The sequence below is a fragment of the Phyllobates terribilis genome, unplaced genomic scaffold, assembly GCF_046119375.1.
Source record: "Phyllobates terribilis strain yellow unplaced genomic scaffold, ASM4611937v1 Scaffold_2__4_contigs__length_985480577, whole genome shotgun sequence".
Taxonomy (NCBI): Eukaryota; Metazoa; Chordata; class Amphibia; order Anura; family Dendrobatidae; genus Phyllobates; species Phyllobates terribilis.
Window position 1 is genome coordinate 43,484,730 of NW_027362762.1, and position 23,170 is coordinate 43,507,899.

A 23,170-nucleotide genomic window follows, 5' to 3' on the forward strand; every position below is an offset into this window, starting at 1 on the left:
ATGTCTGTGCTCTCCGGCCGAGGACAGGAGCTGCATGAATTTTGGCGAGACGTACTGTCCGAGTACCGGTCACCCGAGCTGGTCGTGTCTGCCCCTGATAGATGGACATGGACCGCCCGGTGGCTCAGTGGTCAGCACTGGGGTTCCGGGTTGACATCCCACCAGGGACAATGTCTGCCAGGAGTTTGGATGTTCTCCCCGAGTTTGCGTCGGGTTCTGCTTCTTTGATTTGTGAAACTTCTTCATCATTTTGGGGAACTCGTGACAAGTCCTTGTCCTTGGAAGATTTTGGGATTTTTTTTGTTTGCTAACAGAAGAATCCATTGTCTGCTTGTTCTTATTTATGACTTCTCCAATCTCTGGGGCCGTTTGCAGGGGTGGGGGGTTGTGTCCTTTATTAGAGGTGGGGCGCGCAGAGACCCCTCCAGTCTCCTCATATTCTGAGCATCATGGAGATGTTGGTGTCTTGGATGTGGATGTCCACCATGGAGGAGGTCGGTCGTGGACAGGTGGGTTTCTTACCCTTGCAGGATGTGAAGGGGGCTCAGGTTTTCTTTCTTGGACCCTTTCTTTGCATATTAGCAGATTGCATTATGAGCAGTTGCCCTAGATACTTCCAGGAGGTCTGCAACATGTGTGGATTAGTATAAAACTGCTTCAAAAGAGAACAATCTGATTTATTTGCCTGAATGATGAAATAACTAGTGATCAATATTAGTCTAATATCTACTGATCCTGAGTTACATCCTGTATTATACTCCAGAGCTGCAGTCACTGTGCACATACATTATATTACTGATCCTGAGTTACATCCTGTATTATACTCCAGAGCTGCACTCACTATTCTGCTGGTGCAGTCACTGTGTACATACATTACATTACTGATCCTGAGTTACATCCTGTATTATACTCCAGAGCTGCACTCACTATTCTGCTGGTGCAGTCACTGTGCACATACATTATATTACTGATCCTGAGTTACATCCTGTATTATACTCCAGAGCTGCACTCACTATTCTGCTGGTGGAGTCACTGTGTACATACATTACTGATCCTGAGTTACATCCTGTATTATACTCCAGAGCTGAACTCACTATTCTGCTGGTGCAGTCACTGTGCACATACATTATATTACTGATCCTGAGTTACATCCTGTATTATACTCCAGAGCTGCACTCACTATTCTGCTGGTGCAGTCACTGTGTACATACATTACATTACTGATCCTGAGTTACATCCTGTATTATACTCCAGAGCTGAACTCACTATTCTGCTGGTGCAGTCACTGTGCACATACATTATATTACTGATCCTGAGTTACATCCTGTATTATACTCCAGAGCTGAACTCACTATTCTGCTGGTGCAGTCACTGTGTACATACATTACAGGATGTAACTCAGGATCAGTAATGTAATGTATGTACACAGTGACTGCACCAGCAGAATAGTGAGTGCAGCTCTGGGGTATAATACAGGATGTAACTCGGGATCAGTAATGTAATGTAATGTATGTACACAGTGACTGCACCAGCAGAATAGTGAGCGCAGCTCTGGAGTATAATACAGGATATAACTCAGGATCAGTAATGTAATGTATGTACACAGTAACTGCACCAGCAGAATAGTGAGTGCAGCTCTGCAGTATAATACAGGATGTAAGTCAGGATCAGTAATGTATTATACTCCAGAGCTGAACTCACTATTCTGCTGGTTCAGTCACTGTGTACATACATTACATTACTGATCCTGTACTGATCCTGAGTTACATCCTGTATTATACCCCAGAGCTGTACTCACTATTCTGCTGGTGCAGTCACTGTGCACATACATTACATTATTGATCCTGAGTTACCTGCTGTATTATACTCCAGAGCTGCACTCACTATTCTGCGGGTGCAGTCACTGTGTACATACATTACATTACTGATCCTGAGTTACATCCTGCGTTATACTCCAGAGCTGCAGTCACTGTGTACGTACATTACTGATCCTGAGTTACATCCTGTATTATACCCCAGAGCTGCACTCACTATTCTGCTGGTGCAGTCACTGTGTACATACATTACATTACTGATCCTGAGTTACATCCTGTATTATACTCCAGAGCTGCACTCACTATTCTGCTGGTGCAGTCACTGTGTACATTACATTACTGATCCTGAGTTACGTCCTGCGTTATACTCCAGAGCTGCACTCACTCTTCTGCTGTTATTGGAAATGGGACGCATGCTTCGCTGAGCTCCTATATTGCCGTTAGTACGGTTTCTGGTGTAGAGAGGTGATTTCTCAGAATTTATAATACTTGAGATATTTCTCAGCAGACACAGAACAAGCCGGAGCTGCAGGTTGCTGGTGATTGCTGCTCCGGTGCAGACGGTATATTGGGTTTTCTCTGTATACGGACTGTGGCTACATGTGCAGAGCTCCCACAATGTGCTCTCCCCTCACTTGGCATCTGTCAAGTAGACTCGTTCCTGGCGGGTGCATTTACTTTTGCAATAATATATTTATTGCTCCCATGCATTTAAAATAAAAAATAACATAATTTTGTAAATGGTCTGGATTTTAAAACGTCACCTCCCGTTTTGTGCATACAGCTGGAAGAGATGTAATACTTCTTTTGTCCTGCAGGTGCGTCGTGGTAGAACCATACACTTATGAAGGATCCATGTTTATTCTTTACTCTGACAATCCATTGATTTCAATGGAATCAATGTAATACTTTATCTCTCCTGCGGGGGTGCTGTGGGAGAATTGTTCACTCTTCATTACAGCTAATTGCTGGGGGTCCCTTTTATAGGATACCTTGTGGTCAGAGGATTGTCTGGGGACCCTCCTAACTAATAGGTGTTGCGGACATTGGACAATCCCTTTAAGGAGAGTGTCTATTGGCACGTTATGGACTATTTCCAAGTGGCGGCCCGTAGAATTGGAATGCAGCTCTGGCTGTGACTGGAGTATAAACATAATGAATTAATCCTTGTGTGATGTTACTATCTATCGGTGCAGTATTAGAGCGCCCCCGGTGGCAGTGCAGCATCACTGATTGGTGCGGTGATGATATCTGCCGTCTCTTATACCCGGTGTTCTGCCGTTACATCAGAACTGTCACCGCAGATAGCGGCGCTGAGTGTCGTTTCTTGGGATGAGTCATTTACTTTCCATTTCCCACCCGCCGTCTGGTCCTGTGTGACACTGATGGCGGCACGTCTCCCCTCCGCTCGCTGCAGGTGACGCTGAGGTTGGAGCTGTCTGTGGCTGGAGGGAACATGGAACGTGCACTTCACTTACTTTAAAACCTCATCCATTTGAGTGCAGCTTTGGATGTGACTAGAGGATTTTCTTGCTGCTATAATACATTGCTGTGGTTCAGGCGACAGCTGCAGTTAGGCGCTGGGTCTCATTTGGCAGCAACTTTTTTTTCTTTTCTCTTTTTTTTTTTTTACACCTCTTGGGGTCCGTTTTATTTAAGAGCAGTTTTGAGCGCTTTTCACGCCCGCAAATCTCACCCCAAATACTATCTGTAACAAACATCAACTATGGGTTCTATAGTATTGGTAGTTTGGACCAGGACTGGAGTAAAACTGTCAAAAGTTTTATAACCTGTCAACCCCCCCAGTTATAGACTCCAGTCACACCCAAAGCTGCATTCAAAATACTGTTGGATCTCTGTAACCGGGGAGTAGTCAGGGAGATTAGATACAAGTTATACAATTGGGTTTCTTAGCTCCTCTACCACCGTTCAGGAGGGGAATCACAGGAGGGAATCACAGGAGGGAATCACAGGAGAGGGGTCACAGGAGGGAATCACCACCCAATTTCCTGCATGTAGAATAGAACAGGAGAGGGGTCACAGGAGGGGATCACTGCCCAATGTCCTGCATGTAGAATAGAACGGGAGAGGGGTCACAGGAGGTGGATCACTGCCCAATTTCCTGCATGTAGAATAGAACAGGAGGGGATCACTGCCCAATTTCCTGCATGTAGAATAGAACAGGAGGGGTTAGTCACAGGAGGGGTTAGTCACAGGAGGGGTTAGTCACAGGAGGGGTTAGTCACAGGAGGGGTTAGTCACAGGAGGGGTTAGTCACAGGAGGGGTTAGTCACAGGAGGGGTTAGTCACAGGAGGGGGGAGTCACAGGAGGGGTTAGTCACAGGAGGGGTGAGTCACAGGAGGGGGGAGTCACAGGAGGGAATTGCAGCCCCATTTCCTGGATGTAGAATAGAAGATGCAGCTTTGAATGGGATTAGAGTAGAATAAATTTCCAATAATCTTTTGCTTTTTAGCTTTTGGACAATTTCTACATAGCAGAGACCATTGATTACAAACCTTCACCTCGATCACGTGTAGGGTTCAGAAATGCTCATTATTAGAGATGGGCACAATGATTTGCAGTATCGTGGTCTAGCGGCCACATCGGAAGTCCACGGCCGCTGTCCAGCCCTGCGGACCTTCTCATACTTAGTCCTCGTTTGATTAGTCGACCCTATGAAACCTCATGTACGCATCATGCCGTGCCTGTTAATTCGAGATGAAGACGCGTCTTTTCCCGATGTATTTTTGTCGGTGCGTTTTACGTCACTTTTGCAGCCGTGCGTCTTTTTATTTATAGATTTTTATCTATTTTGAACTTTCAATACTGAGCGGCTTCTAAGTGGAAGTCGTCCAAAGAATGAACATATTGCTTCTTTTGAAACCCGAAGCAGTTAAAAGAAGTAACTGAAGACGAAACACGGGCACAGCAAATAGTTTTTTACATTGCTGTGCATGTGTTTGTAGCATTTTTTAGCCCTTTTTTTTTCCAGGCTGGTTCAAGGAAGAAACTGCCTGAAAAAGATATTGTATGCACATATCCTTCTAGTGGAAAAGGCATCAGGGAACACTCCTTCTATGGTGGAGTTTTTGGAATTTTTTTGTTCCTGAAAAGTTTTTTTTTTTTGCAGCCTTCAGATTGGACAGAGCCCAGTTTGGAGCGATTTTCACCAGGAGCAGTTTCAAAAAAGTGAAATGCACTTTCTTTTTCTTACACCAGTTTTTTTTTCAAAACCTAAAGAGGGGGAAAAAAGTGAAACCTTTTAAGCGTTTTTAAGAGATTTTGGGCATTTTTTGAAGCGGACCCTCTCTGATGAACTCCTCAAAAACTGTCTGCACGTTTCCTAAGGAATCCTAAGTGTTACATTTCTGTAGGTGATCTTCATTGTCATCGTGCCTTTCCCTGCACACATCAATGTCCTTGTTGCCCTTTGATCCACCTGCGTGGTCTGACATCATTTTGGGTGAGGTACATCGATGACGTTTTTCAGTTCTGTGAAGCCAGGAGTAGATTAGCCGTGTGCTTGATGTGGCAGATATCAGGTATTAGAAGTGGATTTAACTCTCACTTTTACTACTTTGAATTAAACTAAACATCCCAGATGCAAAAAAAAAAAAAAAAAATCACAAAATTGTGTGTGCCCCTACAGCAGATTACTTTCATACTTTCTGTGCAGTCTCCATGTTAAAAGGGATTGTGTAGGATTAGGAAAAAGTTGCTGCTTTTTCCAAAAATAGCGCCCCTCCTGTCCATGAATTGTCTGGTATTGCAGCTCCAGTAAATGGGGTTAAGCTTCAAACGTTTGCTCGGTTATTACAGGTATGGATTGCATTGACTGACTCTTGGCTCTGAATGCCTGTGTGGTGATGCTAGAGAATAGATAGGCAAGGCACACAATTGTGGTCTGAATATCTGTGGAACTGCTGAAGAATAGATAGGCAGGATACCATAGTGGACTGAAAGCTCTGAATATTTATTCTTCAACAATTCCACAGATATTCAGTCTTCACTCTACCATAGTGTCCTGCCTATGTGTGGTACTGCTGGAGAATAGATAGGCAGGACACACAATTGTAGTCTGAATACTCTGAATATTTGTGGTACTGCTGAAGAGATAGGCAGGACACCGTAGTGCACTGAAGACTCTGAATATCTGTAGTACTGCTGAAGAATAGATGTTCAGCCTTCTATTGTGGCCTGCCTATCTATTCTCCAGCACTCCCACATAGGCAGGACACTAGTAGACTGAAGACTCAAAACATCTATTTATCAGTGGTACCACAGATATTCAGAGACTATCCTGCCTATCTACTCTCCAGCAGTACCACACATAGGCAGGACACTATAGTAGAGTGAAGACTCTGAATATCTGTGGTACTGCTGAAGAATAGATATTCAGAGTCTTCACTCTACTATAGCATCCTGCCTATGTGTGGTACTGCTGGAAACTAGATAGGCAGGATAGGCTCTGAATATCTGTGGTATTGCTGACGAATAGAAGTTTTGAGCCTACTAATGTCCTGCCTACTGCTGGAGAATAGATAGGCAGGACATTTATAGTAATCTGAAGGCTCTGAAGATCTATTCTTCAGCAGTAGTACAGATATTCAGAGCCTTCACTCTACTATAGTGTCCTGCCTCTGTGGTACAGCTGGGGAGTAGATGGGCAGGATACCATAGTGGACTGAAGGCTCTGAATAGCTGTGGTACTGCTGAAGAATAGGTGTTCAGAGCCTTCCGCTCTATGTGGTGTCCGGCCTATCTGTCGTACTGCTGGAGAATAGATAGGCAGGACACAACTGTTCACTGAATATTATAAGAATGGTTATATGTAACATATAGTAACGTAGGTTGAATAAAGACCTCGGTCCATAAAGTTCAACTTTCCTCTCCCAATTGTACGTTTTGTCTAATTTAACTGTAACCCACAGAGCATCATGTTGTACTTCTGTTATGTCATTGCCAACTTTTGCACTGAATACAACTTTTACATTGCTGGAGAACAGATAGGAAATACCTTAATAACCTTTTTGTTCTGTTAAACTGCCTATCACTATAATATGGGATTATAATAATCGAGCATCACGATTGTGCTCCTGGAGACAAGAAAGGCTAGTTGATAAATTTGTGGATTGTCATGATGTTCGTCTCGCTATGACGGTGTTATTATAATCACTGAGATGCTTGGAATACCTTTTAGTGTACTTCTGGAGACTAGATAGGCAGGTTGTTGCAACTGTGGATTGAATCTCATCTGGATACTTTCACACACATCACTAGACTGTGGGGTTAAAGCTTTGATTGCCTTATGTGTACTGCTGGAGACTAGATAGGCAGGTGGATGCAACTGTGAACTGATTATCATCAGGACATTAATCCCGCTAGAACTAGAGTGAGAGATTATAATGTTTGGCACTTTTGACTTTCAATGACGTACTGCAGAAGGTAAGATAGGCAGGTTGACAAACTCAATGTTATCAAGTAGTTTCTCCATGTGGAATTAACGTGTATATTTTATAATGGCTGATTCGTTGCCTTTGTAAATCTACGCAGCACTGCTGGCGACTACTTAGGCAGGTTGGCACCCTCAGAAATGACAATTCTGATCAGGGTGTGGGTTCATAATGCCAGTCTCGCAATGATTACCTCTCTCATATTGCAGGAGCCTAGATAGGCAGGGTGATTAAAACTGGATTGAATTTAATCAGGATGGTTTTTCTATAATCACCAAAGTGTGGAATTATAACAATTGAATAGTACCACAGGATCTAAATGCCTGTTGTTGTACTGTTGGGAACTAGATAGTCCCCAGGTGTGTTAACCTCACTGTCGTGTATGGGGTAGTAATGGCGGTAAATCTGTATTCTACTGCAGGAGACTAGATGGGCAAGTTGATAGAATCATAGGTGGAATATCCATAATATATTTCTATATCTGGAGATAAAATGTTTTGACATAGACTGGTGTAATGAATATTCTTCTGACTGTAAATGCTTGTGTTGTACTGCAGAGGAATAGATAGGCAGGTGTATACAATCAAAAAGGACTGAAAGATCAATGAAACACAACACAGATGTTATGAACAGCAATACAGAGATATATCCATAGGAAAAATGACTACAAATAGATGACAATAAGCCAATAAAATCCTGGCTACAATGTTAGTTCATTAAATGAGTAATAATAGTATAATAATGCAAATGGCATCTAAGTGCAGCATAAAGGACAATATGGTAAATTGCACAATATCAAACAAATAGTTTGCTGCTCACACCCCTACGCAAGTTTCGCTTTATGCTTTGTCAAGGGAATATAGACAATAAAGCGTCTGGGCCAGGAATCTAGGGGTTGGGTAACTTATTTTTTTGATATTGTGCAATTTTGCCATATTGTCCTTTTATACTACATTTGGATATTATATGCTTAATTATACTATTATTATTCATCTGTGTGCATTTAATTAATGTTGTAGACAGGATTTTATTGGCTTATAATATTCTCTGAGTATAATTCTATATTGCTGTCCATAACATCTGCAATATATTTACTTTTGATTTTCATTTTAATGTTTTTGTTTTTTTTTTTGGGGGGGGGTGATTTTTCGAATGTAAAGTTTTATTTTAACGTATCAAAGTTTTGTACCTTGTAGGAGTCACATTTCATTTGTACACACTAGGAGAACCTTATTGTAAATTGGTTTAGGTTTATACAATTGTAAAAACTTTTTCTCAGTACCTTCATTACACTAAGCTGTGAGTAGGTAATTATTGAATAGCTCCTAATGCACTGAATGTTACAGCCGTACTGCAGGAGACTAGATAGGCAGGTTTATACAACTGTAGACTTCATATCCTTTGTATATACATTCCATCATGTCTACATTTTGTGGCTGTAATGGTTCCATAGGCACTCAATGATGTGATCGTACTGCAGGAGACTAGATAGGCAGGTTTATGCAACTCCATCCCCTCTGTATGTTCATTCCACCATGTCTACACTGTGAGTAGGTAATTACTAAATAGTATCATAGGCACTCAATGATTAGATTGTGCTGAAATAGACTAGATAGGCAGGTTTATACAGCTGTAGACTCCGTATCCTCAGCATGTTAATTCCACCATGTTTATACACTGTGAAGCTATAAGGGCTCAATAGGCACTCCATGATGTAATAGTACTGCAGGAGACAAGATAGGCAAGTTTATACAATTCAGACTGAATGTGATCAAGATGGTCTTGACCCTTTCGCAGGTGTGATTGCAGACATATTGTACTATTTGACAATAGATAGGCAGGATCCAATCTGTGTCCTAGGGGTGATGGATGCCCATGGGTTAAATGAGTCGCGCCTGCCGTAAAGCGGAGGCGTCCTGTCGCACTGCGTTTGCTGAGATCTCAGGGTGGCTGCCCTTCTCCTGTCACATTTTTCTAATTTTTTTTTTTTTCTTTGCATTTTTAGGTGAAAGTTACACAAGAGCTGAAAAACATTCAGACCGACCAGATGACTAAGCTGCAAGCCAAGCATCAGGCCGAATGTGATCTCCTTGAAGATATGAGGTAAGACGCAGCGCTGGATTCCTGACCTGTTTGCTCGGCCTTCTCTTCTTTATTTTGGAAGAACAGTTGGTTTTAAGCAAAACTCCAGGAACTGTCAGTGGAATTTCCTCTCCTCCTTCCTGTCCATGTCTCGCAGAGCTGTCACACAGCTGGGAAATGTGGAGGTCACGCGCGAGAGGGCCTAGTGTTAAAGCGACAGCACCCCTTATTTTAGCCCTTTTTTATATATATATAAAACACTCAAATAACACATCCTAGATCTGTATGAATGAAATCTTCTCATTGAATACTTTGTTCTGTAGAAAGCTGAATGTGCTGACAGCAAAATCACACAAAAATCATCAATGGAAATCACATTTATTAACCAATGGAGGCCTGGATTTGGAGTCACCCCCAAAATTAAAGTGGAAAAACACTACAGGCTGATCCAACTTTGATGTAATGTCCTTAAAACAAGTCACAATGAGGCTCAGTATTGTGTGTGGCCTCCACGTGCCTGTATGACCTCCCTACAACGCCTGGGCATGCTCCTGATGAGGCTGAGTATTGTGTGTGGCCTCCACGTGCCTGTATGACCTCCCTACAACGCCTGGGCATGCTCCTGATGAGGCTGAGTATTGTGTGTGGCCTCCACGTGCCTGTATGACCTCCCTACAACGCCTGGGCATGCTCCTGATGAGGCTGAGTATTGTGTGTGGCCTCCACGTGCCTGTATGACCTCCCTACAACGCCTGGGCATGCTCCTGATGAGGCTGAGTATTGTGTGTGGCCTCCACGTGCCTGTATGACCTCCCTACAACGCCTGGGCATGCTCCTGATGAGGCTGAGTATTGTGTGTGGCCTCCACGTGCCTGTATGACCTCCCTACAACGCCTGGGCATGCTCCTGATGAGGCTGAGTATTGTGTGTGGCCTCCACGTGCCTGTATGACCTCCCTACAACGCCTGGGCATGCTCCTGATGAGGCTGAGTATTGTGTGTGGCCTCCACGTGCCTGTATGACCTCCCTACAACACCTGGGCATGCTCCTGATGAGGCTGAGTATTGTGTGTGGCCTCCACGTGCCTGTATGACCTCCCTACAACGCCTGGGCATGCTCCTGATGAGGCTCAGTATTGTGTGTGGCCTCCACGTGCCTGTATGACCTCCCTACAACGCCTGGGCATGCTCCTGATGAGGCTGAGTATTGTGTGTGGCCTCCACGTGCCTGTATGACCTCCGTACAACGCCTGGGCATGCTCCTGATGAGGCTGAGTATTGTGTGTGGCCTCCACGTGCCAGTATGACCTCCCTACAACGCCTGGGCATGCTCTTGATGAGGCTGAGTATTGTGTGTGGCCTCCACGTGCCTGTATGACCTCCCTACAACGCCTGGGCATGCTCCTGATGAGGCTGAGTATTGTGTGTGGCCTCCACGTGCCTGTATGACCTCCCTACAACGCCTGGGCATGCTCCTGATGAGGCTGAGTATTGTGTGTGGCCTCCACGTGCCTGTATGACCTCCCTACAACGCCTGGACATGCTCCTGATGAGACTGAGTATTGTGTGTGGCCTCCACGTGCCTGTATGACCTCCCTACAACGCCTGGGCATGCTCCTGATGAGGCTGAGTATTATGTGTGGCCTCCACGTGCCTGTATGACCTCCCTACAACGCCTGGGCATGCTCCTGATGAGGCTGAGTATTGTGTGTGGCCTCCACGTGCCTGTATGACCTCCCTACAATGCCTGGGCATGCTCCTGATGAGGCTGAGTATTGTGTGTGGCCTCCACGTGCCTGTATGACCTCCCTACAACGCCTGGGCATGCTCCTGATGAGGCTGAGTATTGTGTGTGTGGCCTCCACGTGCCTGTATGACCTCCCTACAACGCCTGGGCATGCTCCTGATGAGGCTGAGTATTGTGTGTGGCCTCCACATGCCTGTATGACCTCCCTACAACGCCTGGGCATGCTCCTGATGAGGCTGAGTATTGTGTGTGTGGCCTCCACGTGCCTGTATGACCTCCCTACAATGCCTGGGCATGCTCCTGATCAGGCTGAGTATTGTGTGTGGCCTCCACATGCCTGTATGACCTCCCTACAACGCCTGGGCATGCTCCTGATGAGGCTGAGTATTGTGTGTGGCCTCCACATGCCTGTATGACCTCCCTACAACGCCTGGGCATGCTCCTGATGAGGCTGAGTATTGTGTGTGGCCTCCACGTGCCTGTATGACCTCCCTACAACGCCTGGGCATGCTCCTGATGAGGCTCAGTATTGTGTGTGGCCTCCACGTGCCTGTATGACCTCCCTATAGCGCCTGGGCATGCTCCTGATGAGGCTGAGTATTGTGTGTGGCCTCCACGTGCCTGTATGACCTCCCTACAACGCCTGGGCATGCTCCTGATGAGGCTGAGTATTGTGTGTGGCCTCCACGTGCCTGTATGACCTCCCTACAACGCCTGGGCATGCTCCTGATGAGGCGGAGTATTGTGTGTGGCCTCCACGTGCCTGTATGACCTCCCTACAACACCTGGGCATGCTCCTGATGAGGCTGAGTATTGTGTGTGGCCTCCACGTGCCTGTATGACCTCCCTACAACGCCTGGGCATGCTCCTGATGAGGCTGAGTATTGTGTGTGGCCTCCACGTGCCTGTATGACCTCCCTACAACGCCTGGGCATGCTCCTGATGAGGCTGAGTATTGTGTGTGGCCTCCACGTGCCTGTATGACCTCCCTACAACGCCTGGGCATGCTCCTGATGAGGCTCAGTATTGTGTGTGGCCTCCACGTGCCTGTATGACCTCCCTATAGCGCCTGGGCATGCTCCTGATGAGGCTGAGTATTGTGTGTGGCCTCCACGTGCCTGTATGACCTCCCTACAACGCCTGGGCATGCTCCTGATGAGGCTGAGTATTGTGTGTGGCCTCCACGTGCCTGTATGACCTCCCTACAACGCCTGGGCATGCTCCTGATGAGGCTGAGTATTGTGTGTGGCCTGCACGTGCCTGTATGACCTCCCTACAACGCCTGGGCACGCTCCTGATGAGGCTGAGTACTGTGTGTGGCCTCCACGTGCCTCTATGACCTCCCTACAACGCCTGGGCATGCTCCTGATGAGGCTGAGTACTGTGTGTGGCCTCCACGTGCCTGTATGACCTCCCTACAACGCCTGGGCATGCTCCTGATGAGGCTGAGTATTGTGTGTGTGGCCTCCACGTGCCTGTATGACCTCCCTACAACGCCTGGGCATGCTCCTGATGAGGCTGAGTATTATGTGTGGCCTCCACGTGCCTGTATGACCTCCCTACAACGCCTGGGCATGCTCCTGATGAGGCTGAGTATTGTGTGTGGCCTCCACGTGCCTGTATGACCTCCCTACAATGCCTGGGCATGCTCCTGATGAGGCTGAGTATTGTGTGTGGCCTCCACGTGCCTGTATGACCTCCCTACAACGCCTGGGCATGCTCCTGATGAGGCTGAGTATTGTGTGTGTGGCCTCCACGTGCCTGTATGACCTCCCTACAACGCCTGGGCATGCTCCTGATGAGGCTGAGTATTGTGTGTGGCCTCCACATGCCTGTATGACCTCCCTACAACGCCTGGGCATGCTCCTGATGAGGCTGAGTATTGTGTGTGGCCTCCACGTGCCTGTATGACCTCCCTACAACGCCTGGGCATGCTCCTGATGAGGCTGAGTATTGTGTGTGGCCTCCACGTGCCTGTATGACCTCCCTACAACGCCTGGGCATGCTCCTGATGAGGCTGAGTATTGTGTGTGGCCCCCACGTGCCTGTATGACCTCCCTACAACGCCTGGGCCTGCTCCTGATGAGGCTGAGTATTGTGTGTGGCCTCCACGTGCCTGTATGACCTCCCTACAATGCCTGGGCATGCTCCTGATGAGGCTGAGTATTGTGTGTGGCCTCCACGTGCATGTATGACCTCCCTACAACGCCTGGGCATGCTCCTGATGAGGCTGAGTATTGTGTGTGGCCTCCACGTGCCTGTATGACCTCCCTACAACGCCTGGGCATGCTCCTGATGAGGCTGAGTATTGTGTGTGGCCTCCACGTGCCTGTATGACCTCCCTACAACGCCTGGGCATGCTCCTGATGAGGCTGAGTATTGTGTGTGGCCTCCACGTGCCTGTATGACCTCCCTACAACGCCTGGGCATGCTCCTGATGAGGCTGAGTATTGTGTGTGGCCTCCACGTGCCTGTATGACCTCCCTACAACGCCTGGGCATGCTCCTGATGAGGCAGAGTATTGTGTGTGGCCTCCACGTGCCTGTATGACCTCCCTACAACGCCTGGGCATGCTCCTGATGAGGCTGAGTATTGTGTGTGGCCTCCACGTGCCTGTATGACCTCCCTACAACGCCTGGGCATGCTCCTGATGAGGGCTGAGTATTGTGTGTGGCCTCCACGTGCCTGTATGACCTCCCTACAACGCCTGGGCATGCTCCTGATGAGGCTGAGTATTGTGTGTGGCCTCCACGTGCCTGTATGACCTCCCTACAACGCCTGGGCATGCTCCTGATGAGGCTGAGTATTGTGTGTGGCCTCCATGTGCCTGTATGAGCTCCCTACAATGCCTGGGCATGCTCCTGATGAGGCTGAGTATTGTGTGTGGCCTCCTGTATGACCTCCCTACAACGCCTGGGCATGCTCCTGATGAGGCTGAGTATTGTGTGTGGCCTCCACGTGCCTGTATGACCTCCCTACAACGCCTGGGCATGCTCCTGATGAGGCTGAGTATTGTGTGCGGCCTCCACGTGCCTGTATGACCTCCCTACATCGCCTGGGCATGCTCCTGATGAGGCTGAGTACTATGTGTGGCCTCCACGTGCCTGTATGACCTCCCTACAACGCCTGGGCATGCTCCTGATGAGGCTGAGTATTGTGTGTGGCCTCCACGTGCCTGTATGACCTCCCTACAATGCCTGGGCATGCTCCTGATGAGGCTGAGTATTGTGTGTGGCCTCCACGTGCCTGTATGACCTCTCTACAACGCCTGGGCATGCTCCTGATGAGGCTGAGTATTGTGTGTGGCCTCCACGTGCCTGTATGACCTCCCTACATCGCCTGGGCATGCTCCTGATGAGGCTCAGTATTGTGCGTGGCCTCCACGTGCCTGTATGACCTCCCTACAACGCCTGGGCATGCTCCTGATGAGGCTGAGTATTGTGTGTGGCCTCCACGTGCCTGTATGACCTCCCTACACCGCCTGGGCATGCTCCTGATGAGGTTGCGGATGGTCTCCTGTGGGATCTCCTCCCAGACCTGCACTAAAGCATCCGCCAACTCCTGGACAGTCTGTGGTGCAACGTGACGTTGGTGGATGGAGCGAGACATGATGTCCCAGATGTGCTCAATCGGATTCAGGTCTGGGGAACGGGCGGCCAGTCCATAGCTTCAATGCCTTCATCTTGCAGGAACTGCTGACACACTCCAGCCACATGAGGTCTGGCATTGTCCTGCATTAGGAGGAACCCAGGGCCAACCGCACCAGCATATGGTCTCACAAGGGGTCTGAGGATCTCATCTCGGTACCTAATGGCAGTCAGACTACCTCTGGCGAGTACATGGGGGGCTGTGCGGCCCTCAAAGAAATGCCACCCCACACCATTACTGATCCACTGCCAAACCGGTCATGGTGAAGGATGGTGCAGGCAGCAGATGGCTCTCCACGGCGTCTCCAGACTCTCTCACGTCTGTCACATGTGCTCAGTGTGAACCTGCTTTCATCTGTGAAGAGCACAGGGCGCCAGTGGAGACTTTGCCAATCCTGGTGTTCTGTGGCAAATGCCAAGCGTCCTGCACGGTGTTGGGCTGTGAGGACAACCCCCATCTGTGGACGTCGGGCCCTCATACCACCCTCATGGAGTCGGTGTCTAACCGTTTGTGCAGACACATGCACATTTGTGGCCTGCTGGAGGTCATTTTTCAGGGCTCTGGCAGTGCTCCTCCTGTTCCTCCTTGCACAAAGGCGCAGGTAGCGGTCCTGCTGCTGGGTTGTTGCCCTCCTACGGCCCCCTCCACGTCTCCTGGTGTACTGGCCTGTCTCCTGGTAGCGCCTCCAGCCTCTGGACACTACACTGACAGACACAGCAAACCTTCTTGCCACAGCTCGCATTGATGTGCCATCCTGGATGAGCTGCACTACCTGAGCAACTTCTGTGGGTTGTAGAGTCCGTCTCAAGCTACCACAAGTGTGAAAGCACAACCAACATTCAAAAGTGACCAAAACATCAGCCAGAAAGCATTGGTACCGAGATGTGGTCTGTGGTCCCCACCTGCAGAACCACTCCTTTATTGAGGGTGTCTTGATTTTTGCCAATAATTTCCATCTATTGTCTATTCCATTTGCACAACAGCATGTGAAATTGATTGTCAATCAGTGTTGCTTCCCAAGTGGACAGTTTGATTTCACAGAAATTTGATTTATAGCGAGTGCAGCTCTGGAGTATAATACAGGATGTAACTCCGGATCAGTAATGTATGTACACAGTGACTGCACCAGCAGAATAGTGAGTGCAGCTCTGGAGTATAATACAGGATGTAACTCAGGATCAGTAATGTATGTACACAGTGACTGCACCAGCAGAATAGTGAGTGCAGCTCTGGGGTATAATACAGGATGTAACTCAGGATCAGTAATGTAATGTATGTACACAGTGACTGCACCAGCAGAATAGTGAGTGCAGCTCTGGAGTATAATACAGGATGTAACTCAGGATCAGTAATGTAATGTATGTACACAGTGACTGCACCAGCAGAATAGTGAGTGCAGCTCTGGGGTATAATACTGGATATGATGTTATTGGCGCCCTCATATATAGGGTTTGCACTTGCGCCGTGCGTTGGACTTTTGCTTGTGCCCCGTTGGTCTCCTGTGCTGGATGCAGACTCGTCCTTGGGGCGGTGGAGATACTGTTCTGCTGACGTTCGGCTTTATAGCTGGTAGTAAAGTTTATCTTCTGTATCTGAGATGACTTTTCCTTCAGTGAAGTAATGAGCCGAATCGACGCGTTAATAATGGACCAGAAAAGAATCCAGATTCTGTAATTAGGACCCTTTATATCGCATTAGACCCTCATATATTATTGTTTCCATATTGCTGGGTTTATTGGACCATAAGTGGCTGTTCTGTTCCTCCGGAGCTGCGGCACTCGCCATTTTGACTGATTCCCTTGATTCTAAATTATTAAAATACTTCTGTGATCTGGGGAACTCCTGCCTCCTCGTTACTTTCTGCTGCTTTGTATTTGTGTCAGTTTTTACTGGAGACTTGGCATTCTATTCATGAATCAGGAGGCGCTGGCTGAACAGGACAATAGGTTGGTATTTGGACATACTCTCGGGTTTGATGTTTAGTCAGTGACTCGGTAAAAGGGAAACATTCCTAACATCATGGACTCTGAGAGGATCAGGAGGAGCATTTCTGGGATGGGTGTGGGACAGTCACGCGGGTCATGACTAGGATGACCACAGATAGCGGCTTCTGCCCAGGTCATTGCCCTCAGATATAGATAGTCCTCCGTCCCTCCTTATATGTCCTTGGTACAAATGGTGTTATCACTCCAGAGTCTAATCTCTGGCACCCCTCCATAGCAGATGGGGCATAGCACTCAGATCCCTCCTTCGTCACCTCCACGTGCCCAAATATAAACCTTTAGAAAGATGAGAACCCTAAAAAACAGCGAACTCCTCTGATGATAAACAAGTGGAAGTGGTCATTAGATGCGGGTGATCGGCACAGTATGGCGCCACATGACCAATCACAGAGCAGCCTCCACTCTTCATAGCTTTTGATTGGCTGAGCAGTAAAAGATTCTCCTTTTTTAAACTTCTCAACTTTTCAAAACTTTTTGAACTCCAGATGAATTACAAAGTATGGCGGCTCCTTGTGTCACATGACCCATTCTTTACTCTGATCTAATGTTGGCATTCCAGAAATCTGAAGGTAATTACCGCAGGCTCTGCGCTCATATTTTGTGGAATTTTCCATAATAACTTGTTGCAATCATTAGCAGCCCTGATATTGGGCTGGGTGCCTAAAAATGGCTTTGTGGGTGGCCGGGGGTGTCATGGGTGGGTCACGGTGTGACCTCACATTGTGTCCAGTGTTACTGGTTGTACGGTCACATGACCTGATATTACATGGGGTCCCTGTGGGGGCTATATATATATATATATGTCACATGACCTGATATTACATGGGGTCCCTGTGGGGACTATATATATAGTCACATGACCTGATATTACATGGGGTCCCTGTGGGGACTATATATACAGTCACATGACCTGATATTACATGGGGTCCCTGTGGGGGCTATATATATAGTTACATGACCTGATATTACATGGGGTCCCTGTGGGGGCTATATATATGTCACATGACCTGATATTACATGGGGTCCCTGTGGGGACTATATATATAATCATATGACCTGATATTGCATAGGGTCCCTGTGGGGACTATATACATAATCATATGACCTGATATTACATAGGGTCCCTGTGGGGACTATATACAGTCACATGACCTGATATTGAGCAGGTCCCTTACTGGGCACCTTGCGGACTGTATATCGGAGCCCTGTGCATATCAGGCTGAGCGCTCGCAGCTGCTGGGCCATTATCTCTCCTCGGTTGGAGTATGGACGCTGATTTGGCTTTTTGACACTGGCAGCGGATGTAAAGCAAACACGAGAGGCCGCGGCGAGATCCAGCACAGGAATGTGCGGCATTTACAGCAGAGACTGCAGCATAATGTCACATTCCTCGTACACGGCTCATGTTCTGTCACACAGGTCGACCACTGGGGGGCACAGAAGAGGACCCTGTGTAAGATCAATATATGGGTCCATTGCAGTCGAATATCTCATTATAATTAACAATGCCACCTGTTCTGGAGTTAGAAATGGGCCCCCTTGCTGTTCGGCCCCTGTTGCACCAATGGTATTTCCGCCTCTGAGGCCGGCAGTCTCACTCTGCAGTGGTCCCGGTATACTGGGATGCGGAGGTAGCTGTCACACCCGGGCCCTAGCAAACTCGTGGGGCCACTTGGCCCCTGGCAGTGGGGAGGCTCTTTTTTTTTTTTTCAGCCCAAAGTTCTACCTCTAGTGTTGCGTTTCCAGATATCTGCCCCCTTGCTCGTGATTGACGCCACCTCTGCAGTTCTCACAACACTTGTTGGACAGATGGACATTTTGGTCCATGAGCTATTGTTCACCTTTTATAGGGGTCTATGGATTGGGGGAAATCTTCGGATGTTCCCAATTCCAGCCATGATCCTGGTCTGCGTTGTGCTACCATATTTCTGCGTCCTAGGAAGGGGGCACCGGGCTGTTACCTCCCATCGACGTTCACTTATTCCCATCTGAGACATTCATGAGATATCAATAAAGGCAATAAATGTCTGATGGATGAAGGTCCAACTGCTGGGACTGGCGTCTATGTCCAGAACGGGGTCCGGGCGTTTGTTGTCGGGTACGGGGGACTGGCTGCTCTGTGCTCTTCCATCCGTTCATATCTATACCATCTCTTAATTTCTGGTCGCGTGCATCAGGACCCCTCATGATAGAGAAGTCTCACTGCTGGAACTCGCGTCCATTAATCATTTATGGCACAAGCCTTCAATAAGCCATAAATGTCCCAGATGGGAACAGTCCTTAGTCTTTATGGAGCCTTGGTATAGGTTGACACCTGTGCAGATTCACATCACACCTGGGTAATGAAGGATGAGACTGGTCCGATCAACTTTTTCTGCCCCATGGTAATGTATCCACCAAGATATTGCCAAAGGAGAAAATGACAAAACCTTTTGCCCACATAGGTATCGATGGGCATAATCTAGATGTGTCCCCCATATTTACATTTATGTCACCACACAACTTAAATTTACGATCCCTTTAAATTTGATTTCCGGACTTCGGTCTATTGAAAAAATGAATCAGTTAATTCCGAACATTCCGCTGACTGGAAGTTCCAGAGGTGAAATGAGCAATTATTAGTGCAGGACTCCCACCAGATGGAGGATTGTGCTCCTCAGCTCATAGGTGGGGGGCACTGGGGTCATCTGCTGAGAGGACTGGAGGGGGGATTGTGAAAGGGTTACAGTTTGTAACAGAAATGAGATTTATGCTGTATATTATACTAAATATGGACTATTTTATAGTGCAACCATCAGTCAAGTCTGGACATGAAGCCCAAAAGAGTTGGGGTCTCGTGCCACTTCTATATGGCAGCTGACAGGGTCCCGTGTCCTTTCCATATTATGGCGGGTGATGGTCCCGTGCCCCTTCCGTACAGTGTACTCTATATTTTGTTCCTCTTTCTGGGACCTGCCATCATCTCTAGATACCTTATATTTTGCCCCTAGCAGGTTGTTGTTCTCCGCCGCCATCGCTCACCAGGCTCCTATATACATTCCTTATGCCTGTATATACCGCAGACCTGAGCCGCTGCTGTGTATTAAACACGTCTGACGTGACCGCCGTGTCCTGGGAAGAGCGGAGCAGGGGCTGCGACGGGCGGCAGCACCAACATCAACAGTAGAGGCGGAAATTGAATCTTGTGTCGTCTTGAAAAGCCATTTTATAGTGACTTTCATCAAATAAAGGAACGGCTCAAAAAATCTGCTATACAGAAATATATGGTACTTTGTGCAAGGGTGCTTACAGCATGTACAGCAGCAACTTCTGTAGGTAACGGAAAGCCCAAAAGTAATGTTACAAAGAATTACTACAAAATAGAAAAAGCTTCACAACGCCGACAACACTGCGCTCTGACTGCAACGGCAAAACAAGATGCATTCATTGTGATGGAGCAACTCCCGGGAAATAATGTTCTAATTAATCAGTGATGGATGTAAATGTATATAGGATCAATTATGTACAAGAATATAACTACTACTAGATGGTGGCCCGATTCTAATGCATCGGGTATTCTAGAATATGTATGCGGCCGACAGGGAGCAATCAGCAGAGCGGTGTTTAAATTTGGCGCCAAAATCGCTGATTGGTCGAGGCCGGCAAAAGTGACCAATCAGCAGAGCGTTATTTAAATTTGGCGCCAATAATGGTGATTGGTCACGGCCGCGACCATTCAGCAGAAGAGCGGTGTTTACATTTTGCGGCAATAATACTGATTAGTCGCGGCCGGCAATTTGGCGCCAACAATGCTGATTAGTCGCGGCCGGCAACCACGACCAATCAGCAGAGCGGTGTTTAAATTTGGCGCCAAAATCGCTGATTGGTCGCGGTTGCCAACCGTGTCCAATCAGCAGAGCGTTGTTTAAATTTGGCGCCAAGATCGCTGATTGGTCGCGGCTGGCGTCCGCGACCAATCATCACAGTAGTGTTTAAATGTGGCGGCAAGATCGGTGATAGGTCGCGGCCGCTATTTAAATGTGGCGCCCAAATCGGTGATTGGTCGCGGCCGCTGCCTGCGACCAATCAGCAGAGCGGTGTTTAACTTTAGCGCCAAGATCACTGATTGGTCGCGTGCGGAGAGCGTGACCAATCAGCGAATCGTATTGGTGAGGACCGGGGAGCGGAATCGTATTGGTGAGGAACGGGGAGCGCCGCTGCCTGTGCAGATACTTCCGCTGCGAGAAGCCGGGAGATGAGCGACTGCTTGCAGCAGAAGTATCCCGACCCGCAGCGCCGCTCCCCAGTCCTCCCTTGACACCCTAGCCGCTGATCTCCCGACAGTAGCCGCATGGTGTTACTAAGGTCCGGACATTTGTGTTAAAAATCACTGATTGGTCGCAGGCGCTGCCCGCGACCAATCATCGATTTTGGCGCCACATTTAAATAGCGTCGGCGACCAATCAGCAATTTTTAACACCATGCGGATACTGTGGGGACATCAGCGGCTAGGGTGTCAAGGGAGGACCGGGGAGCGGCGCTGCGAGTCAGGATACTTCTGCTGCGAGCGCCCGCTCATGTCCCGGGTTCTCACAGCGGAAGTATCCGCACAGGCAGCGCCGCTGACATCCATGCGGCTAGGGTGTGAAGGGAGGACCGGGGAGCGGCGCTGACATCCAATTGGTCGCGGCCGCTATTTAAATGTGCCGCACAAATCGGTGATTGGTCACTGATCTTGCCGCAAAAGTTAAACACTACTGTGACTGTGCTGATTGGTCGCGGACGCTGCCCGCGACCAATCACCGATTTGGGCGCCAAATTTAAATATTGGCCGCGACCAATCACCGATCTTGGCTCCACATTTCAACACCGCTGTACTGATTGGTCGCGGACGCTATTTAAATGTGGCGCCAAAATCGATGATTGGTCGCAGACGCTGGGCGCGACCAATCATCGATTTTGGCGCCACATTTAAATAGCGTCTGCGACCAATCAGCACAGCGGCGTTTAAATTTGCCGCCCATCTCGCTGATTGGTCACGGCCGGCCATAGCGACCAATCAGTGTCGTATTAGTGTGGGCCCGGGAGCGGCGCTTCTTGTGCGGCTCCGTATTAGCGAGGACCGGGGAGCGGCGCTGCCTGTGCGGCTCCTTCTGCTGCGAGAAGCCGGGAGATGAGCGGCTACTCGCAGCAGAAGCATCCCGACCGACGGCGCCGCTCCCCGGTCCTCCGTTCACACTTGCTGTCGGGAGATCAGCGGGCCAAGCCGCTGATCTTCCGACGTTAGCCGCATGGAGGTCAGCGGCGCCGGTCGGGGTAGTTGTGCTGCTAGCGCCGCTCATCTCCCCGCTGCATCGCCGCTGACCTCCGTCCGGCAGATGAGCCGCTAACGGCCGCCATCTTTTTTCAGAAATCCCGTGGCGCTGATTGGCCGCTGCCGGACCAATGAGCGACGCGGGATTTCCTGGACAGACAGACAGACGGGATAAGACAATCATATATATATAATACTGCCCCCTATGTACAAGAATATAACTACTATAATACTGCCCCTATGTACAAGAATATAACTACTATAATACTGCTCCTGTGTACAAGAATATGACTAGTATAATACTGCCCCTATGTACAAGAATGTAACTACTATAATACTGCTCCCTATATACAAGAATATAACTACTATAATACTGCTCCCTATGTACAAGAATATAACTACTATAATACTGCTCCCTATGTACAGGAATATAACTACTATAATACTGCTCCTATGTACAGGAATATAACTACTATAATACTGCCCCTATGTACAAGAATATAACTACTATAATACTGCTCCTATGTACAAGAATATAGCTACTATAATACTGCCCCTATGTATAAGAATATAACTACTATAATACTGCCCCCTATGTACAAGAATATAACTACTATAATACTGCTCCTATGTACAGGAATATAACTACTATAATACTGCCCCTATGTACAAGAATATAACTACTATAATACTGCTCCTATGTACAAGAATATAGCTACTATAATACTGCCCCTATGTATAAGAATATAACTACTATAATACTGCTCCTATGTACAGGAATATAACTACTATAATACTGCCCCTATGTACAAGAATATAACTACTATAATACTGCTCCTATGTACAAGAATATAGCTACTATAATACTGCCCCTATGTATAAGAATATAACTACTATAATACTGCCCCTATGTATAAGAATATAACTACTATAATACTGCTCCTATGTACAAGAATATAGCTACTATAATACTGCCCCTATGTATAAGAATATAACTACTATAATACTGCCCCCTATGTACAAGAATATATCTACTATAATACTGCTCCTATGTACAAGAATATAACTACTATAATACTGCTCCCTATGTACAAGAATATAACTACTATAATACTGCTCCCTATGTACAA

The 23,170-nt window shown here is 47.6% G+C and overlaps 1 protein-coding gene across 7 annotated transcripts in view; it reads left to right on the forward strand.

Moving 5' to 3' along the window:
* The window catches only part of FCHSD2 (FCH and double SH3 domains 2), a 325,325-nt gene that overhangs the window by 193,755 nt on the left and 108,400 nt on the right, over window positions 1-23,170 (forward strand). For all 7 annotated transcript variants that reach the window (XM_073661305.1, XM_073661306.1, XM_073661303.1 and 4 more), the window contains exon 2: window positions 9,274-9,371. In XM_073661305.1, coding sequence (XP_073517406.1) covers window positions 9,316-9,371 — 56 coding nt within the window. In that variant the 5' untranslated portion in view covers window positions 9,274-9,315. The remainder of the gene's footprint in view (window positions 1-9,273; window positions 9,372-23,170) is intronic.